General features: G+C 35.7%; 2 protein-coding genes across 2 annotated transcripts in view; one reads left to right on the top strand and one right to left on the bottom strand.

Moving 5' to 3' along the window:
* The window catches only part of MED12L (mediator complex subunit 12L), a 190,729-nt gene that overhangs the window by 47,120 nt on the left and 125,581 nt on the right, over nt 1-18,028 (top strand). Inside the window, exons 11-15 of the mRNA XM_088132176.1 lie at nt 4,615-4,746; nt 5,757-5,883; nt 6,022-6,236; nt 7,540-7,644; nt 9,285-9,467. Of these exons, the coding sequence (XP_087988302.1) occupies nt 4,615-4,746; nt 5,757-5,883; nt 6,022-6,236; nt 7,540-7,644; nt 9,285-9,467 (762 nt within the window). The remainder of the gene's footprint in view (nt 1-4,614; nt 4,747-5,756; nt 5,884-6,021; nt 6,237-7,539; nt 7,645-9,284; nt 9,468-18,028) is intronic.
* Nucleotides 11,622-17,958, bottom strand: GPR171 (G protein-coupled receptor 171). Its single transcript, XM_007436748.3, has 2 exons — nt 17,509-17,958; nt 11,622-13,367 (listed from the first exon to the last, which is right to left on the bottom strand). Exon 2 carries the CDS (start codon nt 13,319-13,321, stop codon nt 12,317-12,319), a length of 1,005 nt encoding a protein of 334 aa, XP_007436810.1. The 5' UTR covers nt 13,322-13,367; nt 17,509-17,958; the 3' UTR covers nt 11,622-12,316.

The raw sequence follows: 18,028 nt of genomic DNA, 5'->3' as shown, positions 1-18,028 counted from the left end.
GGTATTGAAAAACTTGTATGCATGGAGGAATTGGGTCAAAAGGTAACCATGTCATTCTTCCATTAAAGTTCTTAAAATCTGGGTTAAAAATGAGAAATGATATGATTTCAGTCATCAGTACATTTTTAAAATGATATTTCACAACTTTCTGAGTATTTGTATTACATTATTGGTAGGTATTCAAAGATTATCACGTGTTCCTTTTTAAATGGAAAATTTAATTTAGATCATGTAAACATTTACACATCAGATTCAGAAAGTCACTGCTGTTATTCTGAGTAGAATGTTTAGCTTTTGTAAGGCGGAATGAGCTGGCTTCACCTATTTTTGCTTTGTTTGGCTATTGCCCCCCCCCCAAAAAAACCCCTAGTTTTCCAGACCTGTGTTAAACAAGGGATTTCTACTGTATGCCATGGAGTGAATCAGGGGAGAGAAGGCCAGATTATACCATATTCTGTAAGAACTGAATTCAGTCACACTTTCCTAATGGAGAGTTTACTGCTCTTAACAATGCTATGCCTTGTACTTTGCCTAGCAGCACCCGTTTTTTACCTCTGTGGTCAGTGCTGTTGGCCTGGAACCTCACTTAGGGATAAAGACTATGGGATACCCTGTGCTGCTTCTGCATTGAAAGACCAGCTGGGGAGAGATTGCCATGGAGAAAATCTATGTGGTTGCTAAGAATTGACAACTATTTGATGGCACATAGTCCATCAATTGTTTGTTTAAAAAAATCTTCCAGATCTATCTTTATATTAGTAATCTACAGATCTATCTATACTAGTATAGATCAAGATAGATATGTTGAAGATACATCAATTGCTGCCACTACTTTGATCAGCTCTAGTACTTAATTTTGTAATACTCACTTGATATGAATTAAAGTTGCAGGAAAGTATAGATTAGATGTAAGCAGCAGAAGCACAAGCAGAATCTGTGGAATGGTAGGTAAATAAAAGATGGAACAACATACTGAGGTCCAAAAAGATTCTGAAGTTTTTAAGTCAATATTTTTGGCCTAAAGCAGGTAGATACCATAAGCATGATATTACAGCTATTCTGAGTTTTTATAGGAGTCAGACCCAGCTCATGTTGTAGATATAGAGCAGCCTAGGGAAGGAAATGGCAAGAATCTTCATACTGTTTGCAGCCACAAAGCTGAAAGTGCCTAAAATAGCTCTGAACATGCAGAACATTGGTTTTGTTTTGTTTTTATAAACTGAGAGACTTTCAGTTGTAAATTTTCTATATACACTGCTTACAGTCCTTAATCTGCTTTTCCTAGTAGAAGGTTTCACTCCTACAACTGCTTTTTCTGGATTCCTCCTTGTGATATTAGATATTGCTTTCTCCTTCTGTAATTAATGAAGATCAACTTTCATATATAGACAACATGGACATCTACAATTTCCCAACTCAGAGTGGGTGTATAGACTATCAATCACCTTATAGTTCCTGGAGATTATTCTGTTTCAACAAATTGTTGCTATTTCTGGTAAGCTAAGTTTAGCTGTGTAGGCTTTTGGATTAGTCTCTGAAAATCTCAAGTTCTGTATCTGAAAAGAGGAGCAAGATGTCAGTGCTGGTAGCTGAGTGTTGTTATCCTTTGATGGCATTAACTCAATCTCAGGCTTTTGGTCTGTGGATAAAATTTGCATGGTCTTGTTTCCAGGTGTTCATAGGAGCAACTGTGCTTCTCTGAAAGTAGAAGCAAGTATTTTCTATTCCCTCTAATTGTGTCATTCTTGGTCTTCACACTATAGTACCACAATGCCTGATACTGTTTATATACAGTTGTTGGTTCTGACCACCCCCTTGGTCCATCTAATTTATTTCACATTTGGGATTGTGGATACAACTGGAAAAATAGGTACTTACTGTAAATACTTAAGACATTTATGGAACAAAACGTTTCTGGCCTGGCTTTCTTCCTCTTTTACTTCTATAGATTGTCAGGGTAGCTGGGTCTTTTAACCATCATTATTAAGATTACTTGGTTCTGGCTTTGGCTCATCATCAGTTCAACATTTCTTACACCTCTGCCAACTAACCTTAAGTCAGTTTCCATTTGTAGCTTTTGGGCCAAAGTCTTGTCCCAGTACCCACAACAGTCTGTTCTTGACAGCAGAAATGAAACTTCTTGAAATTCACAGTCATATGCATTTTCATGCAGCCACTTTTATATAAGAAACACTAGATTCACCAGGCTTCTGTGTCCTTTGGTAAAACCAAATTCTCTCAAGGATCGAATCATCTTGGGGAGAATATATTCAACAACACTTTCCAAAACAAGAAAATAGTTATTTTATCTGCAGGACCAGCTGAATAGAAAGTTTTGAAAATGTGCTCTGCCTGTGGTTTTTAGCAGCCGTTGTGCTTTATAACTTTTCTGTAGAGGGTGAACTTCTTCTAACTAAGATCTGTCAGGCTTCCTAAAAACAATGACTTCTGTTGGGGAAAATTTGCTGTGCTGATCCTCAAAACTACATAACTTAAGACTTCAGTTGGGAGTTGTACTTCATTGAAGGAATTTTAAAGCTGCAAAGCAGTCCTAAATTCTGACACCATGTTTGTTAGCATTTTACTACCTTTAGGAGGCCTCTGCCCATATGATCCATTGGCTGGCAGCTCATGTACTAAGAAAGTTCCTCTTGATGTCTAGCCTGAACCTCTTTCCTTATTATTTTAACTCCTTGTTTCTTCCCTCTGGGCCACTCTCTCTTTGGTGTGACAACACTTCAGATGTTTGAAGATCGCTATCATAGCTCACCTTAGTCATATTTTCTATAAGCTAAACATATCTGGTTCTTTTAACTCAAACAGGATTTGGTTTCTAAACCCTTCTCTAGGCTCTGGTTTGCTCTGTCCCTTTTGAATTGCGGCACCCAGAATTGAATATAAGGTTTGACTGTTGCTTCCCATAATCTGGACTCTCTTAGGTTTAATGCACCCATTACATGCATTATAAAGATTACTTTTGATTTGGTTGAATGTTCAAATCCTTGTAATTTTAAAGTAGCTATTTTTAAATTTCTGTCACTAGAGCAGCTCACGATAAAGTTGGAGTTATTAGAATGTTATGAATTCCTCATAGTCAGTAGCACTATTTGTATATCATATTATTGCTTTTGGCTTTAGCAAAAGCATAATTAAAGATAGTTTATTTTGTGTAAATAATATGTTTGCAGTGCATAGTCTTGAATATCCTTTTTATTTTTATTTAATAAAGATTTGCATTGCTTGCTTGTCATAATGGGTGTTAACATTATGTAACAGAAGAGACTACTGCACAAAATAATCTCAATCTGATAAATCGCCATAACTTGAGTTTGTCTTGATAAACTATGCCCAGCATATTAAAATAACAGATACAACAAAATACTATCTCACTATATTTATATATGGTTATCTTGTGTCATGTCAACAGTGAAGACATCAGAGAAAGCTACAACTCAGTGCTTCCACATAAGCATTATAATATTTTTAACAAGCATAATTAAAACAGCTCAATAATACATCTAATCAAATGTTTTATTTGTTAACATTGTCAATTGTTGCTTGAAGAAATGCCCTCAAACCTCTAGTTCCACTGGCAGTAATTTTTCAGTGAAGGAGATTCTGAGAGGCTGTTGCAAGAACCCACGGATCAGCAGAATGTCCTTGAATAAGCAGACTGAATTTAATGGGCTAAGAACTTGACTAACTTTGTTTGGTTGAATAGTTAAAGACTCAGTTGATTTAAAGTAAAATACCATTTTTAAACCAATGTTCAGTTATATACATTAGCCCCATCCCTGTTAGCCTTTCGGAAAGCCTAAAAAGCCCAGCAACCATGGGGATTCCATGGGGAACCTGCAAAATGGTTGTATTGTGCCTAGATGGTTGCTATCTCCCGCAATCTGGCTTTTTATTTATGTTTGTTTATTTTAAGTGTATTAATGGTTGTGATATTGTTTTAATTGTTGCTGGTCGCATGCCACCCAAAGTCATGTTCAGAGATATGGGTGACCATGTAAATTTGCTAAATAAAATAAATAACTTTTTTTAAAAAATAACTTTATTCAATTTTAAAACAGAAACAATAAAAACTAACAAGAACTAATATAAAAGAAAGTAAGGGGAAAAAAATGACTTCCGACCCTCCTCACAACAGATATAAGTATGCATCAAACTCTTGCTCTAAGTTTACAAGATAACTTTCATTATTTCTATTTACCCATGTTATTCCTAATCATCAAATCCATACAACATAATTTCATTCTTTTCTGTTTCCCACAAAAAGTCCAAAAAAGGTTTCCAATTAATGTTAAAATCGCACAACGTCTTTTCTTGAATCAAAGCTGTCAATTTTGCCATCTCAGTGAACTCCATCGACTTCGCCATCCATTCTTCCACTGTAGGTAGTGTCTTATCTTTCCACCTTTGTGCATGTAAAAACTTTGCTGCTGTTATCATATATAAGAACAAAGTTCCATGAGTTTTTTCCAACTGTTTGTCCATCAGACTCCAACACTCTATTTCCTGTTCTCCTTGATACCTGTTGCATACTTCACTTCTGCGGCATTCTCAGGGTTTACTCAAACGAATAACACATTTGTTTTTGTGATTTAATAGGTTGCACCTAATGATGAAGCTGTTATAACATTGCTTTGTGAATGGGCTGTGAGTAGTAAAAGATCTGGCAAGCACCGGGCAATGGCTGTAGCTAAATTATTGGAGAAGAGGCAAGCTGAAATTGAGGCAGAAGTAAGTTATCTGTTATTCTTCATTTCTCGAGGAAAATTTAGTTCATATTTTAGAGGCCAATTACAAGCACTGATGTTTCTGATCTGCAATCCAAATGGATCTATCTACAGAGAATCTTTAGAAGGATTCTAAGGAACTTTAGCATGCTTCTTACATTTTGGAACAAAAACAATGAAAAAAGTGTTGGCATATGTAGTTCATTTTGAACCTATAGGAGGGTAATTAATCAAAATCTTACAACTTAAAAAAAATATTAAATTGCAGTTTTAAAACTGCTGAAATGATTCTTCAGGCTCTGGTTAATTTTTTTTTTACTGCATCATGTAAAAGAAGTTATTTAAATATAATGGATAGATGCAAGAATCCTTTTTTGTTCATATAGCATCATTATCAGCAGTAGTAATATTTTTAATTCATATAGGCTTGCATTCATTGTTTCTTTCTCTGTAGATAATATTTGTATGCAATGTTCATGGCTCTTTACAGAAGATTATAAAAGATGTTCCAGTATTGAAGAGCTTATATTCTATATTTATATATTTGTTGAATGTATACCTTCTGCAATCAACTGACCCCTTGGTGGTTTACAGCAAATGAGAGAATAAATATATTTTAAAATGTCCATGATAGAAAATAAAATTAATGAAATTATAAGATCACAGAAATTAATAGTAGTAGTAGTAGTAATAAGTCAGTCAAAGGTATCCTCTATAGTTCTGGTGTGTGAGAGAGATGTAGGAAGAGTCTTTCATTTCTTTAGCAAAGAAACACAGTGAGAGTAGAGTGCAGTTTCTTAATTTGTATTTGTGTTTCACTCAGCCAAGATTCAAATAACGCTTGAATTAAATTTCTTCACAAATCATCACACTGTTCCTATTACAAATGAATTGAGAAGTCCTCTCTCCTTAATTTAGATGTTGTTTGGAATTTCTGGGAAAAGAGGGAGATGAAAGTAATTTTTATAGCTATGATACCACAATTCTACCCTTTTATTTTATATACTTTTATAGAGATGTGGTGAAGTTGAAATCTTGGATGAAAAGGAGTCCATTTCTTCAGCATCACTTGCTGGGTCTAGCCTCCCTGTTTTCCAGAATGTTCTCCTTAGATTTTTAGATACTCAAGCCCCCTCATTATGTAAGTATCAAAGTATGTCTGTTCCAGAGTAGGATTGAATACATTTAATTTTTTTCCAGCAACTGTATTAGTTTCACTTTTGTACCTACTTGGATTTAATGGGAATTTAACAAAATTCAACTCTTTGTCTATTGTTAGCTGATCCAAACAGTGAATTTGAGAAAACAGAATTTGTGAACCTAGTGCTGCTTTTTGGTGAATTTATACGGCATGATGTTTTCTCACATGATGCTTACATGTGCACTTTAATATCACGTGGAGACTTATCTGTCACTGCAGCTTCTAGATCACGCTCACCAACTGGGGAAAACATGGATGAGCAGTATTCTAAGGAGCAAGATGTGAAACTGGAGGTAAGGAATCCATTATGTATGTGTGTAGTTTGGATTATTTGGCCTGTACATTGATGATATGGTGTAGCCATAGACTACAGTCATTTTATGATACTCATATAAAATTAGAAAAAAATCTGAAACAGTAAGTTTAAAAGATAATTTGTAGTTGCCATGATCCTTGGGCTTCCATGGCTGCTACTGGATGAAATGAAATAAAATGTTACTTGCCTGTGACACCTCTCATATTGCAGTGGTCTGGCTCTCCTAGATCAAAGGGTATTTATCAAAAATAATAGAAATAGCTACTTTTGAAAAAAAAATGTAAATGATTTTCTCTCATTTAAATACTGCCAAAATTGTATAGTTCCTGGTGATTTACAATAATAAAAGCTAACACAACAAAGTTTAAAAACCACAATACAAATAAAATATTAAAAAAATAAAATAGGCAATAATAATGTTACAGAATGATTGTGCCAACAAATAGCAGGCAACATCAACTCTCCAAAGTCCTGGAGAAAACATTTTTGAAAGGCCACTATAGTTGGTGTAAAGCTGTTCTACAGAGGGAGGTTAACCACAGAAAAGATAAGCGTAGATAGAATTTGCATGAAAGGATGTACTATTCTTGGGACCATTTTTTTAACTATAGAGGCTCTTGTTTCCGTTCTTCAGGCATTTGGTAAAATCCAGTAGTGTCTGTCTACCAGTGGAAGATATGCCATTGATGGTGTGGACTTTCCCTTCTTCCATATCCCTAAAGTCTGATTTGGAGGAATGGGGGACCCTCCAGAAACAGTCTTAGAAACGGGATGTGGTTGGGAGGAGAAGGATGGGAAACCCTGTTGTGTGAGAGGAAACTTACTTGAGTACGTTCAGTACTGCTCATTATTTGGAACTACAAGAATATTTCTTTCCAACTTTTAAATATAAATTGTAATTTATGGTGCAGAGAATATTTAATCCTCTAGAGCACCCAAGACTGGTTTGCTGCACCCTTTCTTCCTCTTCATTGAAGCACCTGATCCCACAGCAGAAACACACATTTCCTAGGAGATCATTCATTCATTGTAAACAATCTTTCAGGGTCATCTCCTGAGTACAGTTTCCCAAGCTTGTTAACTTTATTATTTTAAGCGCAGTACCAAAAATAACCTACTTTGATTGTGATGTCTGTTGACTATTATAAAGTCTTCACTCTTACTGCATATAATCAATAATTTATTTTATGCTTGGATTCATTTTAATAGTTTGTACCAGTCCACCAAGGGTTTTCATTATACTCTGACTGGCATTTCTTTTTCTCTTTGGTGACAATTAGGAACATAGTCTTATGGAGCACATGTATATTGCCTCAGGAACCACTAATATTTTTGATGATGTAGACAAGAATGACTTTAAGACAGACTTTGGTTCGGAATTTCCAGTAGGTTTAATTTCCTTTTTTTTAAACACACACACAGACACCCACGTTTATTCATTCTTCCTTTTGCTACCCATGCCAGCATGACATCACGGAATATGCTCTGATTATCTGCTGTACATTTCTTTTCATATTCTCATGTGCCTCAACTTGCCTAGCAGTAATCTACTCTTATTCTGTGAAACAGTATCATGTTAGGTTTTCAAGTTTCCTCATCTATTTCCACTAAGTTCAAAATGCCATTGTGGTGAATGCATCATGCACATCTTCAAGCATAACTTCATATTTTATTCTGATTTTTCTGTTTAAAATGCTAAAATGTCTTCTGTAGACCTTCTGGCAATGTTGGCATTTGACCTTCCCTTATTTATTACCGTAGTGTGGATAGCCACTTCAGCTGAAGCACCATTATACCAATAAGCATTTATAGTGGCAGGATCCAAAGGAGAATATTTGAGCATAGTGTGATCTGTAGAAATTGGCATTTCTGAATAATCAGTCATCAGCGGCCTCAGAACAAAGATTTCTCAGATGAATGTTTCCCACATCATAAAATAATAATAATAAAAACTTAAATCAACCTGTTTTAAATGTCTTTGATGTATTGTATAAAAGTACACTATAACTGTTTTCTTGCTAAAATAAGAACTATTGGTTTTAATTATGTTCCTGAAAAAGGTCAGTCCTTTCCACCCAAACTTATATAGGATTTACTGTAGACGTTCACCTCAATGTTAGCCTGAACATTCAAGTATTCGGTTTATTGTGTGATGGGCTATTTCCAATGTTTATATCAATAGCCATAGGGAAGAGGTGGAAAAGCATTTTTAAAGCAACCCTTTCTGTTGGGCATGCTGTTTGAGACTGCTGCTGCTTATCTGAAGTAAAAAAATACTCAGACGTCAGATTGTCCTCTTGCTGAAATCCTGGAGAGCTATTGCTAACTGACAGTATTAAGCTAATTAGATCAGTGGTAAGATTCAGTAGAAATCCTACAGTGAAACGATTGCAAATGTTATTGCTTCACTTGCAAACTGCAGTTAAGGAACTGGATGTTTGGATATAACAAAACTGCTATTAACTGAAAACTTACAAATGTCTGCATGCACATTGAACCAAACCTGAATGTATTTTATTATGTCATCTCTATTTACATGAAAGTTAAAAGAACAGAGAGTACATAGGCAGGTTTCTTTGGCATTAGAAATTGATATCCTATTCTTATGTCTCTTTACTCAAAAGCTTTGCATTTGCCCCATTTTTTTATTACTGCAACATAGTGGCTGGGAGCAGGAATAGAAGTTCAGTAAAATGGTCTGTTGCTATTTTTCATGGAATAGGCAGGAGCATGTAGAGGATTTGAACCTAAAAAAAATTATTTGTTTATAATAAAAGATAAATTATTGTTTACTAGAATACTGATATATTGTTAGTATTGAATGCTAGATCTCACCTCCTCATCAGCATCTATGGATTAACCATAACTTCATTATTGCATATTTCAAGATAATTCTATTATAATCAAAATAAATCAGAGACATCTTTGATTTATTTCTTATTTGTTTCTTTATTAAAAAAAATAACCACATTGTACATCTAGAGGACATTTCTGTTTATAATATTAAATGTTTTACCTGACCTAGATCTTTTCTCCAATGCCTGGAGAATCTTGTGAGAATCTGAATTCAATGCCAATGCAAGACAGAAGAGCTTCAATGACTAATGAAAAGTCTACAAAGAAAGAAAAAGTAAGGGAGATGATCTTTCCATCAAACTATCATCTCCTTCGACATTTGCAATATGCAACACATTTTCCTATACCTCTGGTAAGTAACCACTTTCCATCTTTAAGAGTTGATGCAAACTTCTGTACATGCAGATCAACTCCATATATATTAATTAGGAAACAGGCTTCAGTAAATTTATTGGGTTCCCAACTTATTGTCATTGGCCTGTAGCATGTAATCCACAATTTAGCTGGATTGAGACTCACTCTTTTACTGGCTTCTCCATTATAAGTTTCACTGAAAAGAGTAATAGTTTAATTGTGATGAAACGTATTCTGTTATATGTAATGAGACCTAATCATAGGAAATATAACTTGGGATGGATGGAATGAATATTATGATATGATATAAACAGCTTAAACCCTTATGTACGCTATTCATTCTTGAATCATGAATTTTCTGTTAGCTAGACTTTACCTTCAGAGAGTCAGTTTGGTATAGTAATTAAAGGCAATGGCCAGAAATCGTGAGACTATGAGTTTTAGACTTACCTCATGCATGAAGCCAGGTTGGTGACTTTGGGCCACTCACACACTCTCAGCCCTAGGAAGAAGGCAGTGGCAAACCACTTCTGAAAATCTTGCTGAGAAAACTGCAGAGATTTGCCCAGACAGTCTCCAGAAGTAAGACTGACTTGAGGGCATCCCCTCCACACATACACACACACAAAAAGACTTCCCCTTCAGTGTATTCTTAACAGCAGGGTCCTATTTCTTGTAACTATGCTAGCCGAATCATAATATGTTAATAAGACTGCTGGTGATTATTTTAAGAGACAGTAATTAAATGTGCAGTGTAAATGTTGTTAACTATATTTTCATCTGACGTGACTGATAATTCAACTTGAACATGGAATTAATTCCTTGATGGGTGAGTTTCCCCTATTTTTAAACATAGCTCAGGGTTCATCAAACCATATCCTCTGGACTACATATATCTTTCTAGGGAAGGATCTCCATGGGCACTCATGCCTATTATGCTGCTTTCATTATTTGGCCCTATTGACCAAGGACTCTTGATCAGAAGCCAGCATGTCCAGTTCTCTGACCTCTGCACTAGCTCTTTCAAAATGGAAATTAGAGCATCTGGTAATCTGGCTTCTACATTGAGAAAACTCAGTGGATCTTGTAGAAGATCAGTAATGGTCGCAACACTGGTAGGTAGGAGAAGCTTTAATTCTTTTTCATAATAGTAGTCTCAGGTGCACTGAATTGTGTGTGTGTGCACATGCACATAAGTGTTCATGTGATGCATGGCTTTACCAATAACAATACCAATATTGTTACTAATACTATGGTCTAAAGGTTGTCAACTCCTGTAGGAGAGCTCAGAGAAACATAAGCCATATGACTATTTTGAGTTATTTAGGATCATGGGTTTATAATGATATTCTTGAAGAATAGTTCAAAATCAAAGCATTTAATATCAAATGCCATTAATGAAACCATCTTGAATTTTAGCAAGAATTAAAAATGCTGGCCTTTAAAAAAATGCACCTGCAGCTTTCTGTGTGTGAGAGATATCAGGCCTAGAGTCAGGGTTGGCAATCTGTGCCTCCTCATTTTTTGAAAACAGGGTGCCCTCCTGAATGTGTGTCTGGAAATTGTCAGCAATTTAGGTGCATCAAGTTACTGCTATGCTTAGAAGACCTGCTTTCATTTTTTTTAAAAAATCCCAGTGTGTCAAGCTCTTAAACTCAGGAAACATTTTTGGAATGCTCTTTATTGCAGGTAGGATAAATAATGTTTAAAGCTTACCAAAGCATTTCTTCAGATCAATTTATACCTAGTATAATTAAGACAGAGTTAGTTTGAGTCTCTTTCTCATACTTCCCCTCTCTCCTGGACCAATGGTCCTATTCCTTCCTCCATGTTCCCAGGGTCTGTTAGACATTCCATCCTACAGGACTAAAATTTTAAGCTTTTTCACAGTGCGTTCCTCTGTGAGGAGAATAATAATAATAATAATAATAATAATAATAATAATAATAGAAACTAGTGCAGCTCCTCTTGGCAGAAAGGATTGCCTGTAGCTGCCCTAAAGGGGAGAAATCTGTGGAAGGTTTTCTCTGATTAATCCTTTGGAACTGTCTTTTCCTACTTAGTTCCATTCAGAGGTGCTTGACATTTCCATAATTTTGAAAGGCACCAGGTTGGAAATAATGGCCTGAGAAACATCTCTTCTTTTGCTTTAGCAATGACACATTGCAATGAGGAGGTGTATAAATATTGAAAACAATGTATAAAATGATACATATTTGGTTCAGATGCATGCATGAGGAAGTTCTCCGTTTGTGTACTTTCTGTGATCTATTTGATTAGAACTTTGTTTCCAACAGTATATAGTTTACTTTTGTATTAAAAACAGCAAAGTAAAGATTTCAAAAAATAACTTACTAATTAAGCAGAACATGAAAACACGGATCTCTTTTGAGGGCCTTCATTATGTGTGCCTCACCACATCCAAAAGTTCTTAATCTGAACTCTGGCAACATCTAACAATTATTCACTGGAAAAACAACCTCTACTAATTTTTTGGTAACAAGTGAAGACGTAAAACTTACACAGGCCTTTTAATAAGCTTTTTAGCTACTGTTCATGTTTCATGTTTTCTGCTGTTTAAATTATAGGCCTGTATGAGGATACTGATACTGTATTTTTACTATTTAATTATGAGCTGCTCTGGGAAGTACATAGCACATTAGAGGATAAGGTATAAACTACCATTTGTTATGCCACCTGAATTGTCCATGTCCGTGTTCCCCTTCTGCACAGTCTTACCTGCTGCCCCTCACCCCCAACAATCCCCAATCTTATTTAAACCATAGGAGTGCAAACTGTGCCAAACACATGGGGAGACAAATGCATTTTTAATGTCCAAAGAACTGTTCAGGTGGAAAGAACTGCAGTGTCAACTGAAACATGAAACTGTGATATTTTTTCTCCATGCATTTCTTGATCTTGAGGAACATGTTTATCTTTAAATGATACAAAAGTTTTGGTCACTGTTAGTCTAAATGTCTTTGAAAGATAAAAATACAGAATGGGGTCAAAGCACAGATTTGATACACCAAATAGCAAGGTAGATTCTTTTGCTTTGTAGAGAGATTCTCTGAGAAAACAGTCTGTAATTATAGTTTTAGTTTGGCTCAGAGTATATGGGATCCGAACAATATGGTAAGGAACAAAGCATATGATATAGCTTGCAGTGACTAAAAGTATGTTTACCAGAGCTTTTTTTACACTGCGATACCTTTCTGTATATTTGTTTTGATACAGTAATCGGATCACAAGAAAATTAGAGATAAGTACCATAGCTGAAAAATTCAGAAATATTGCAGTACATATGTAATTGGTGAATACATGCCAGTCTCTTCCCACTTTTGTTTTGAAATCAATGCATCCTACATTTGATGATTCTTTGACGTCTTTGATTGGAATCATCATATTTGGTACCATGATGAAGAGAACCATTACCCATACAACTGCTGATATCATCTTGGCAAAACTAGGTTCCTGAATCCTGTAGATCTTGTATCTCTGTGTTAACTGAAGGCACCGGTCCATGCTTACAAATCCCAAGAATATGATTGATAAGTACATATTAATATAGATTAGGCATGCTGTGACTTGACAGTGGAATATTTTCAGTTTCCATGGGGCAACTCCTAAATCTACAATTATTTTCACTGGCAAGGCAAGGGTCAGCAAAAAATCTGTTGTCAGGAGGTTAATTAAGTAGACATTCATGCATTTGCGATGCTCTGTCTGCAGGAAGGTCCAGAGGGCAAAGCAGCTTCCAATGAACCCAATAAGAAAGATCAAGTAATAAATATAAGTAAATGGCTGCATTTGAGAATAAATATTGCATTCTGAAGTATTGGTTAAAGCCATCTGAAATGTGTAACTGTAGAGACAAATTGTAGGCGTTGCCTTGAATCTGTGAATGAGAGAGAGAAGAAAAATTATTATGTTTGGAAAGAGCAACAAAACTTACAACCTAACATACATATTTGCGTAAGAGCCCCACTACCCACATTAGCCCAAGGCACAGGAGAAAACTGTTTTTAAAGACCCTTTGAATAAGGACAGGTTGGAGAAGGACAGGCACTGTGACAGAGAAGGTTCTCTTTCTTGCCTATAATCTGAGAAGTAGCTTAATTAAGACGTAAATGGTGCTTTTGTATAGCATGTTTGCATAATGTTCAAGGCGTTTCTCTGCAGCAAAACTATTTTTGTATCCGTAAGAGTAGTAACAATTGTTAAAACACACATGCTGAATAGGAAATGGTAAAGGTAACCATTTCCTCTTCAACATGCATGTGCTAACAGTTGCTAGTTGCAAGTTTCTTGCTAGTTAACACTTGCAAGAAATGCAAGTAATTGCCCCCATATGAAAAACAGTGAGCACTAAGTTTTCAATAAATATATGAAATATTACTATTTGCCTTCTCATTCTTAAAAGATGTAGTGTCATTAATAGACAAAGAGAAATCTCCATAAAATACTCTGTTTGCAATTTACATTACCATTTACTCAAAGTTGATGCATTTAATTTTTGTTAACAGTTTATACTTAGAATCCTTTGCCTTTAAAGTAGTCTTCTAAAATGCACAAATATTACTCTGCATGTATGGCATCATAATAGGTGTAAAAACAATTCAAAAGGACACCCTCAAAATCTACAGCTAGGCTCAAATAGTTTTTAAGAAGAGAAATAGGGTGAACATTTTTTTCAGAAGACCGATAAACACCCAAATTGAAAAGAATTCTTTTCAGTCATGACAGTAACCTCATTATTGAAAAAAACTTGGAAGTATTCCTTCCTGATATCTTCCCATCAATGGAAACAATGGCGGCTGAAGAACACTGGACCGATGAAAGTAAATTAATGACAGGATATGCAGGTAGGCCCCTTCACCCTCAGTAGCCACATGAATGCAAAAAAATCTCATCTTGCCCATGAGAATATCTCTGAAATTCTCTTGTACTTTGAAAAATCTCTGTAATCAAACTAAATGAATTATGCTGTTAATAAGTGCAGGTGAATTTCTCTGTCTGGCACTAGATTAAAACAGGCTATAACTCTAAGAAAGGAAACCAGTTGCTGGTTAAGAGACCATACGACCATAATCTCCAACATGTGGTTGTCTGGTACCTTCACAATCAGAATGAGAGGATCTTTTTGAGTTTCCTCAGCTGTTTGGCTATTTGTTCACACCTTCTTTCCACTTTGTTTTACTTCTTTGCTGGTTGTTCTATCCATGTTGTGCCCCCAAAAGAGAAAAATGAACAAAAAGGCTACCAAAGAGAAGGAGAAAAAACAAAAGTTGAGCTCTCCTGATCATCCTAAACTTCATCAAGGAGAGAAAGGACTGTGGAAGAGGTTAAGGCCTGACTCAGCCTGCCATAAATAAAAGGAAGCTCAATGTTCTCTTTTGTTGCATTGGTTGATTTGCCTTCTGTTCTGTGCCTGTTTATTTAAAAGTGGGATAAACTTGTAACAATAATAATACATGTTACCCAATCTGGGTAGGCATTTCAATGGTTTAAAGAGGCTCTATTAGTATAAACCTTGTCATGAACTTCCTACATTCCTTTTGTAGTCAGTAGCCTTACAGTCAGAGAGACCCATATTGTAGTCTCAACTTTTTTCTCCAGCTACACTAAATGCAGCTCTTTTGATGAGTCAATTTTTTTTAACTGGTGAGTAATTACAAGGGCACTGCAATGAACAATTTCTAGAATGGAACATGCTTTCATTCTTAATGTATGGGAATTCCAGAGCTAAGCCATACAAGACACGGGAGATTTCTGGCTGTTTAAATGCTCTTTAGAAAAGCATCAGATGTGGAAGAGTTCCAGATTTGATTTAAGATGACTCCCTGATCCAAAATTTGTATTGGCTTTGAGGAAGAAAGTTAAAGCCTAGATGTTGTCCCTTTATGTTTCTCTACTCCAGAATTAAGAGCAACCTCTATGTTGTGTGTGTATGATCTAAGTTGCCATCATAGTACAACAGATATGTTAAATTTACTCTCCCACAGGTGATGTTCTGTACATTTTCTCTCTCTCCATTTGTTTAAGAAGTGAAAACAGGCTGCAATTTAGGCAATGTTCCCATGGATTATTTCAATGGATTTTCAACAGCGAGTATCATTTGACTTTCTGACTTTGGAATGCCTTTGTAGTGAGCTCTGTTCTATTTATAGTGAGTACCATTCCAACGTAATAGGCCAAATCTGTATTTTCACTACACAGGCTATATCTTATTCCCATTAAACTGAAAATGATATTGCCCACTGACTTTTCTGGGGCAGGACCATTATATATCTGGCATGTTATAAGATAATTGCAGCCAATACTGCCAGTATGATTTAAGGTATGCTTATGCTTGTAGGTAGTCCCTAAAAAACTGTATATTTTACTTAGTTACAGTTGGGATGTTCAGTTACAGAATTTACAGCAGGCTGGGACCTTCCTTTGAATTAATCCAATTTTCTTTTTTTAGTAACCAGTTATGAATTATTTTTAATATTTTAAATATATTTGCTACTAGGTTTTTTCCTTGTTTCTAGTCTGTGTTTTATATTTTTGTGTTTTGTATAATGGTAAATTAGCATAAGCTGCCTAAAAATCTGGGTAAGCTTATAGGTAAACATTAAAATAAATAAGTATTGTAATTACTTAAAAAAAACTATTATCAACAAGATCAATTCATAACTCAGGGTTTTGGGAATAGTTGCTCACAAAAAGAATGAAAAGTTAGAATCCAGTTGATCTCCTTGCAAAGAGAGTTGTACAAAAATCAGAGGTAATTGGGTATATGTTAGGTTTCCACCCAGCTAGGTGGCATGGATGGATGTTGACAAGTTTAGCATTAGACTCTTTGACTAAAATTAACATACGAATCTGGCTAGTAATTTTCTAAATTGGATCCAAGGGATTTGTGCTGGGGGAAAGATATAACACTCAAGAGGATATGTATATACATATACACACACACACATACATACATACATACATAAAGAGAGACACAGAGAGAGAGGTGAAGCCGGCTTATACCTGCTTCTGAGAGCCTATTGTTAAATTTTCAGGAATTTTGAGAGCTGGTTGAGAACAGAGCTGAGCTGCAACAATCAACTGTTTTTGGTGGCTCATTGCATGGTGGCGGCAATGGAGCTGGCAGAACTGTTGTTATTCATTTACTATTAGTGCATCACTGTTTCTCTCGTTTTCTCTCTCTCTCTCTCTCTCTCTGTGTGTGGATGTGTGTATCTCCAGTTAAAGATAGAGTGGCATTTGAATTAAATCCATACCATGCAGAAATGTGCTGTTTTCTACTTGTGACATATTTTACTTCCATCTCTCTTTGTGGCTTAACAAAAAGTAGCTCCTTCTGTTAAATCTAAAGGTCTAAATAATGTAACTAACAATTCACTGAGGCAGTAATGGACCAAGGGAACAGAACTAAAAAGATTTTAATAAAGTATCTTTAATGCTAGTCTGGGTAAATACAGAATCTAGGAAACTAATAAGAATTTCCCAGCCTCAGTTACAGAAAGCTAATTAAGGCTGAACATCTGGATGGAGTTGCCCTTGAGAAGGTAAGCTGCCAACTGAGGAGCCATCTTGCCCCTGTTATATCAGCCTTCCCCACTCGGTCTGGCAGAAGGGAGATAGATAGATAGATAGATAGATAGATAGATAGATAGATAGATAGATAGATAGATAGATAGATAGATATAGAATAAATGTGTCACTGCCCATCTCGTTAAAAAGCAACTCTGGGCAGTTTACAGAAGAGATAAAATCAATTAAAATACAATATAAAACAATCTTAAATAATTAATAAATTCCAAGGAATGATAGAATTGGCGAACAGCTCAGGGAGTGTCATCAGGGCACCAGCCACCGCCAGGATTGATTACAACTCTTGTCACCCCATGCAAGCTGACAGAGCTAGGTCTTAAGTCCTTTCTGGAAAACCAGGAGGGTAGGGGCCCACCACACCTTTGGGGGGAGAATATATGAATTAAACTTAGGATACGATAATGAGATATAGTTTAAAAGGTACATACCTCGTGTCTCAGCTGATGTCTCAGAAACACAGAAGTAGTTCTGTTTAATGTTGCCCAATGAGTTGTTTATTTGGTTCGAAGCTGGTAAAAGAGAATTTCCTGTGGCTTTCAAAAGTTCCAGTTGATGCACGTGAAATCAGAACTTAGTTGAAAGTCTTTAAATGTGCAAGATACTTAGTCAGAAGCTGCTTAAAGAAAAATATGAAACAATACCTTATGGCAAGATAACAAAATAAAGTTTCTGGAGCAACAGAAGGTTCCCTCTTTGTTTCTGTAACAAGGAAAGGTTGTGTGTGTGTGAGAGAGAAAGTGAGAGTGAGTAAAGTTAGCAATATGCAATAATGAATTTTTTTGAGGAGAGGAAGCTAGGGAAGATACCAATTGCTATTGTCATATCTCTATTGTGTAGAGATTCACCTGTCTTTCATCTGATTTTAACTCAAAGGGAAGACTTTGCTGAAGAAATGGAACTAGCAGGAACATTGAATGGAAAGTATTATGCAATGCTGGACTTCTTGTT

This window comes from Python bivittatus, unplaced genomic scaffold, assembly GCF_059951505.1.
Source record: "Python bivittatus isolate LINGU-HERP-01145 unplaced genomic scaffold, Pbiv_v1 ctg000980_np1212, whole genome shotgun sequence".
Taxonomy (NCBI): Eukaryota; Metazoa; Chordata; class Lepidosauria; order Squamata; family Pythonidae; genus Python; species Python bivittatus.
Note: the sequence above shows the minus strand (reverse complement) of the source record. Positions and strands in the feature narration are given on the sequence as shown.

Coding starts and splice junctions, on each gene's coding strand:
- GPR171 (XM_007436748.3), bottom strand. CDS start 13,321: ATGGCTTTAACCAATACTTCAGAATGCAATATTTATTCTCAAATGCAG.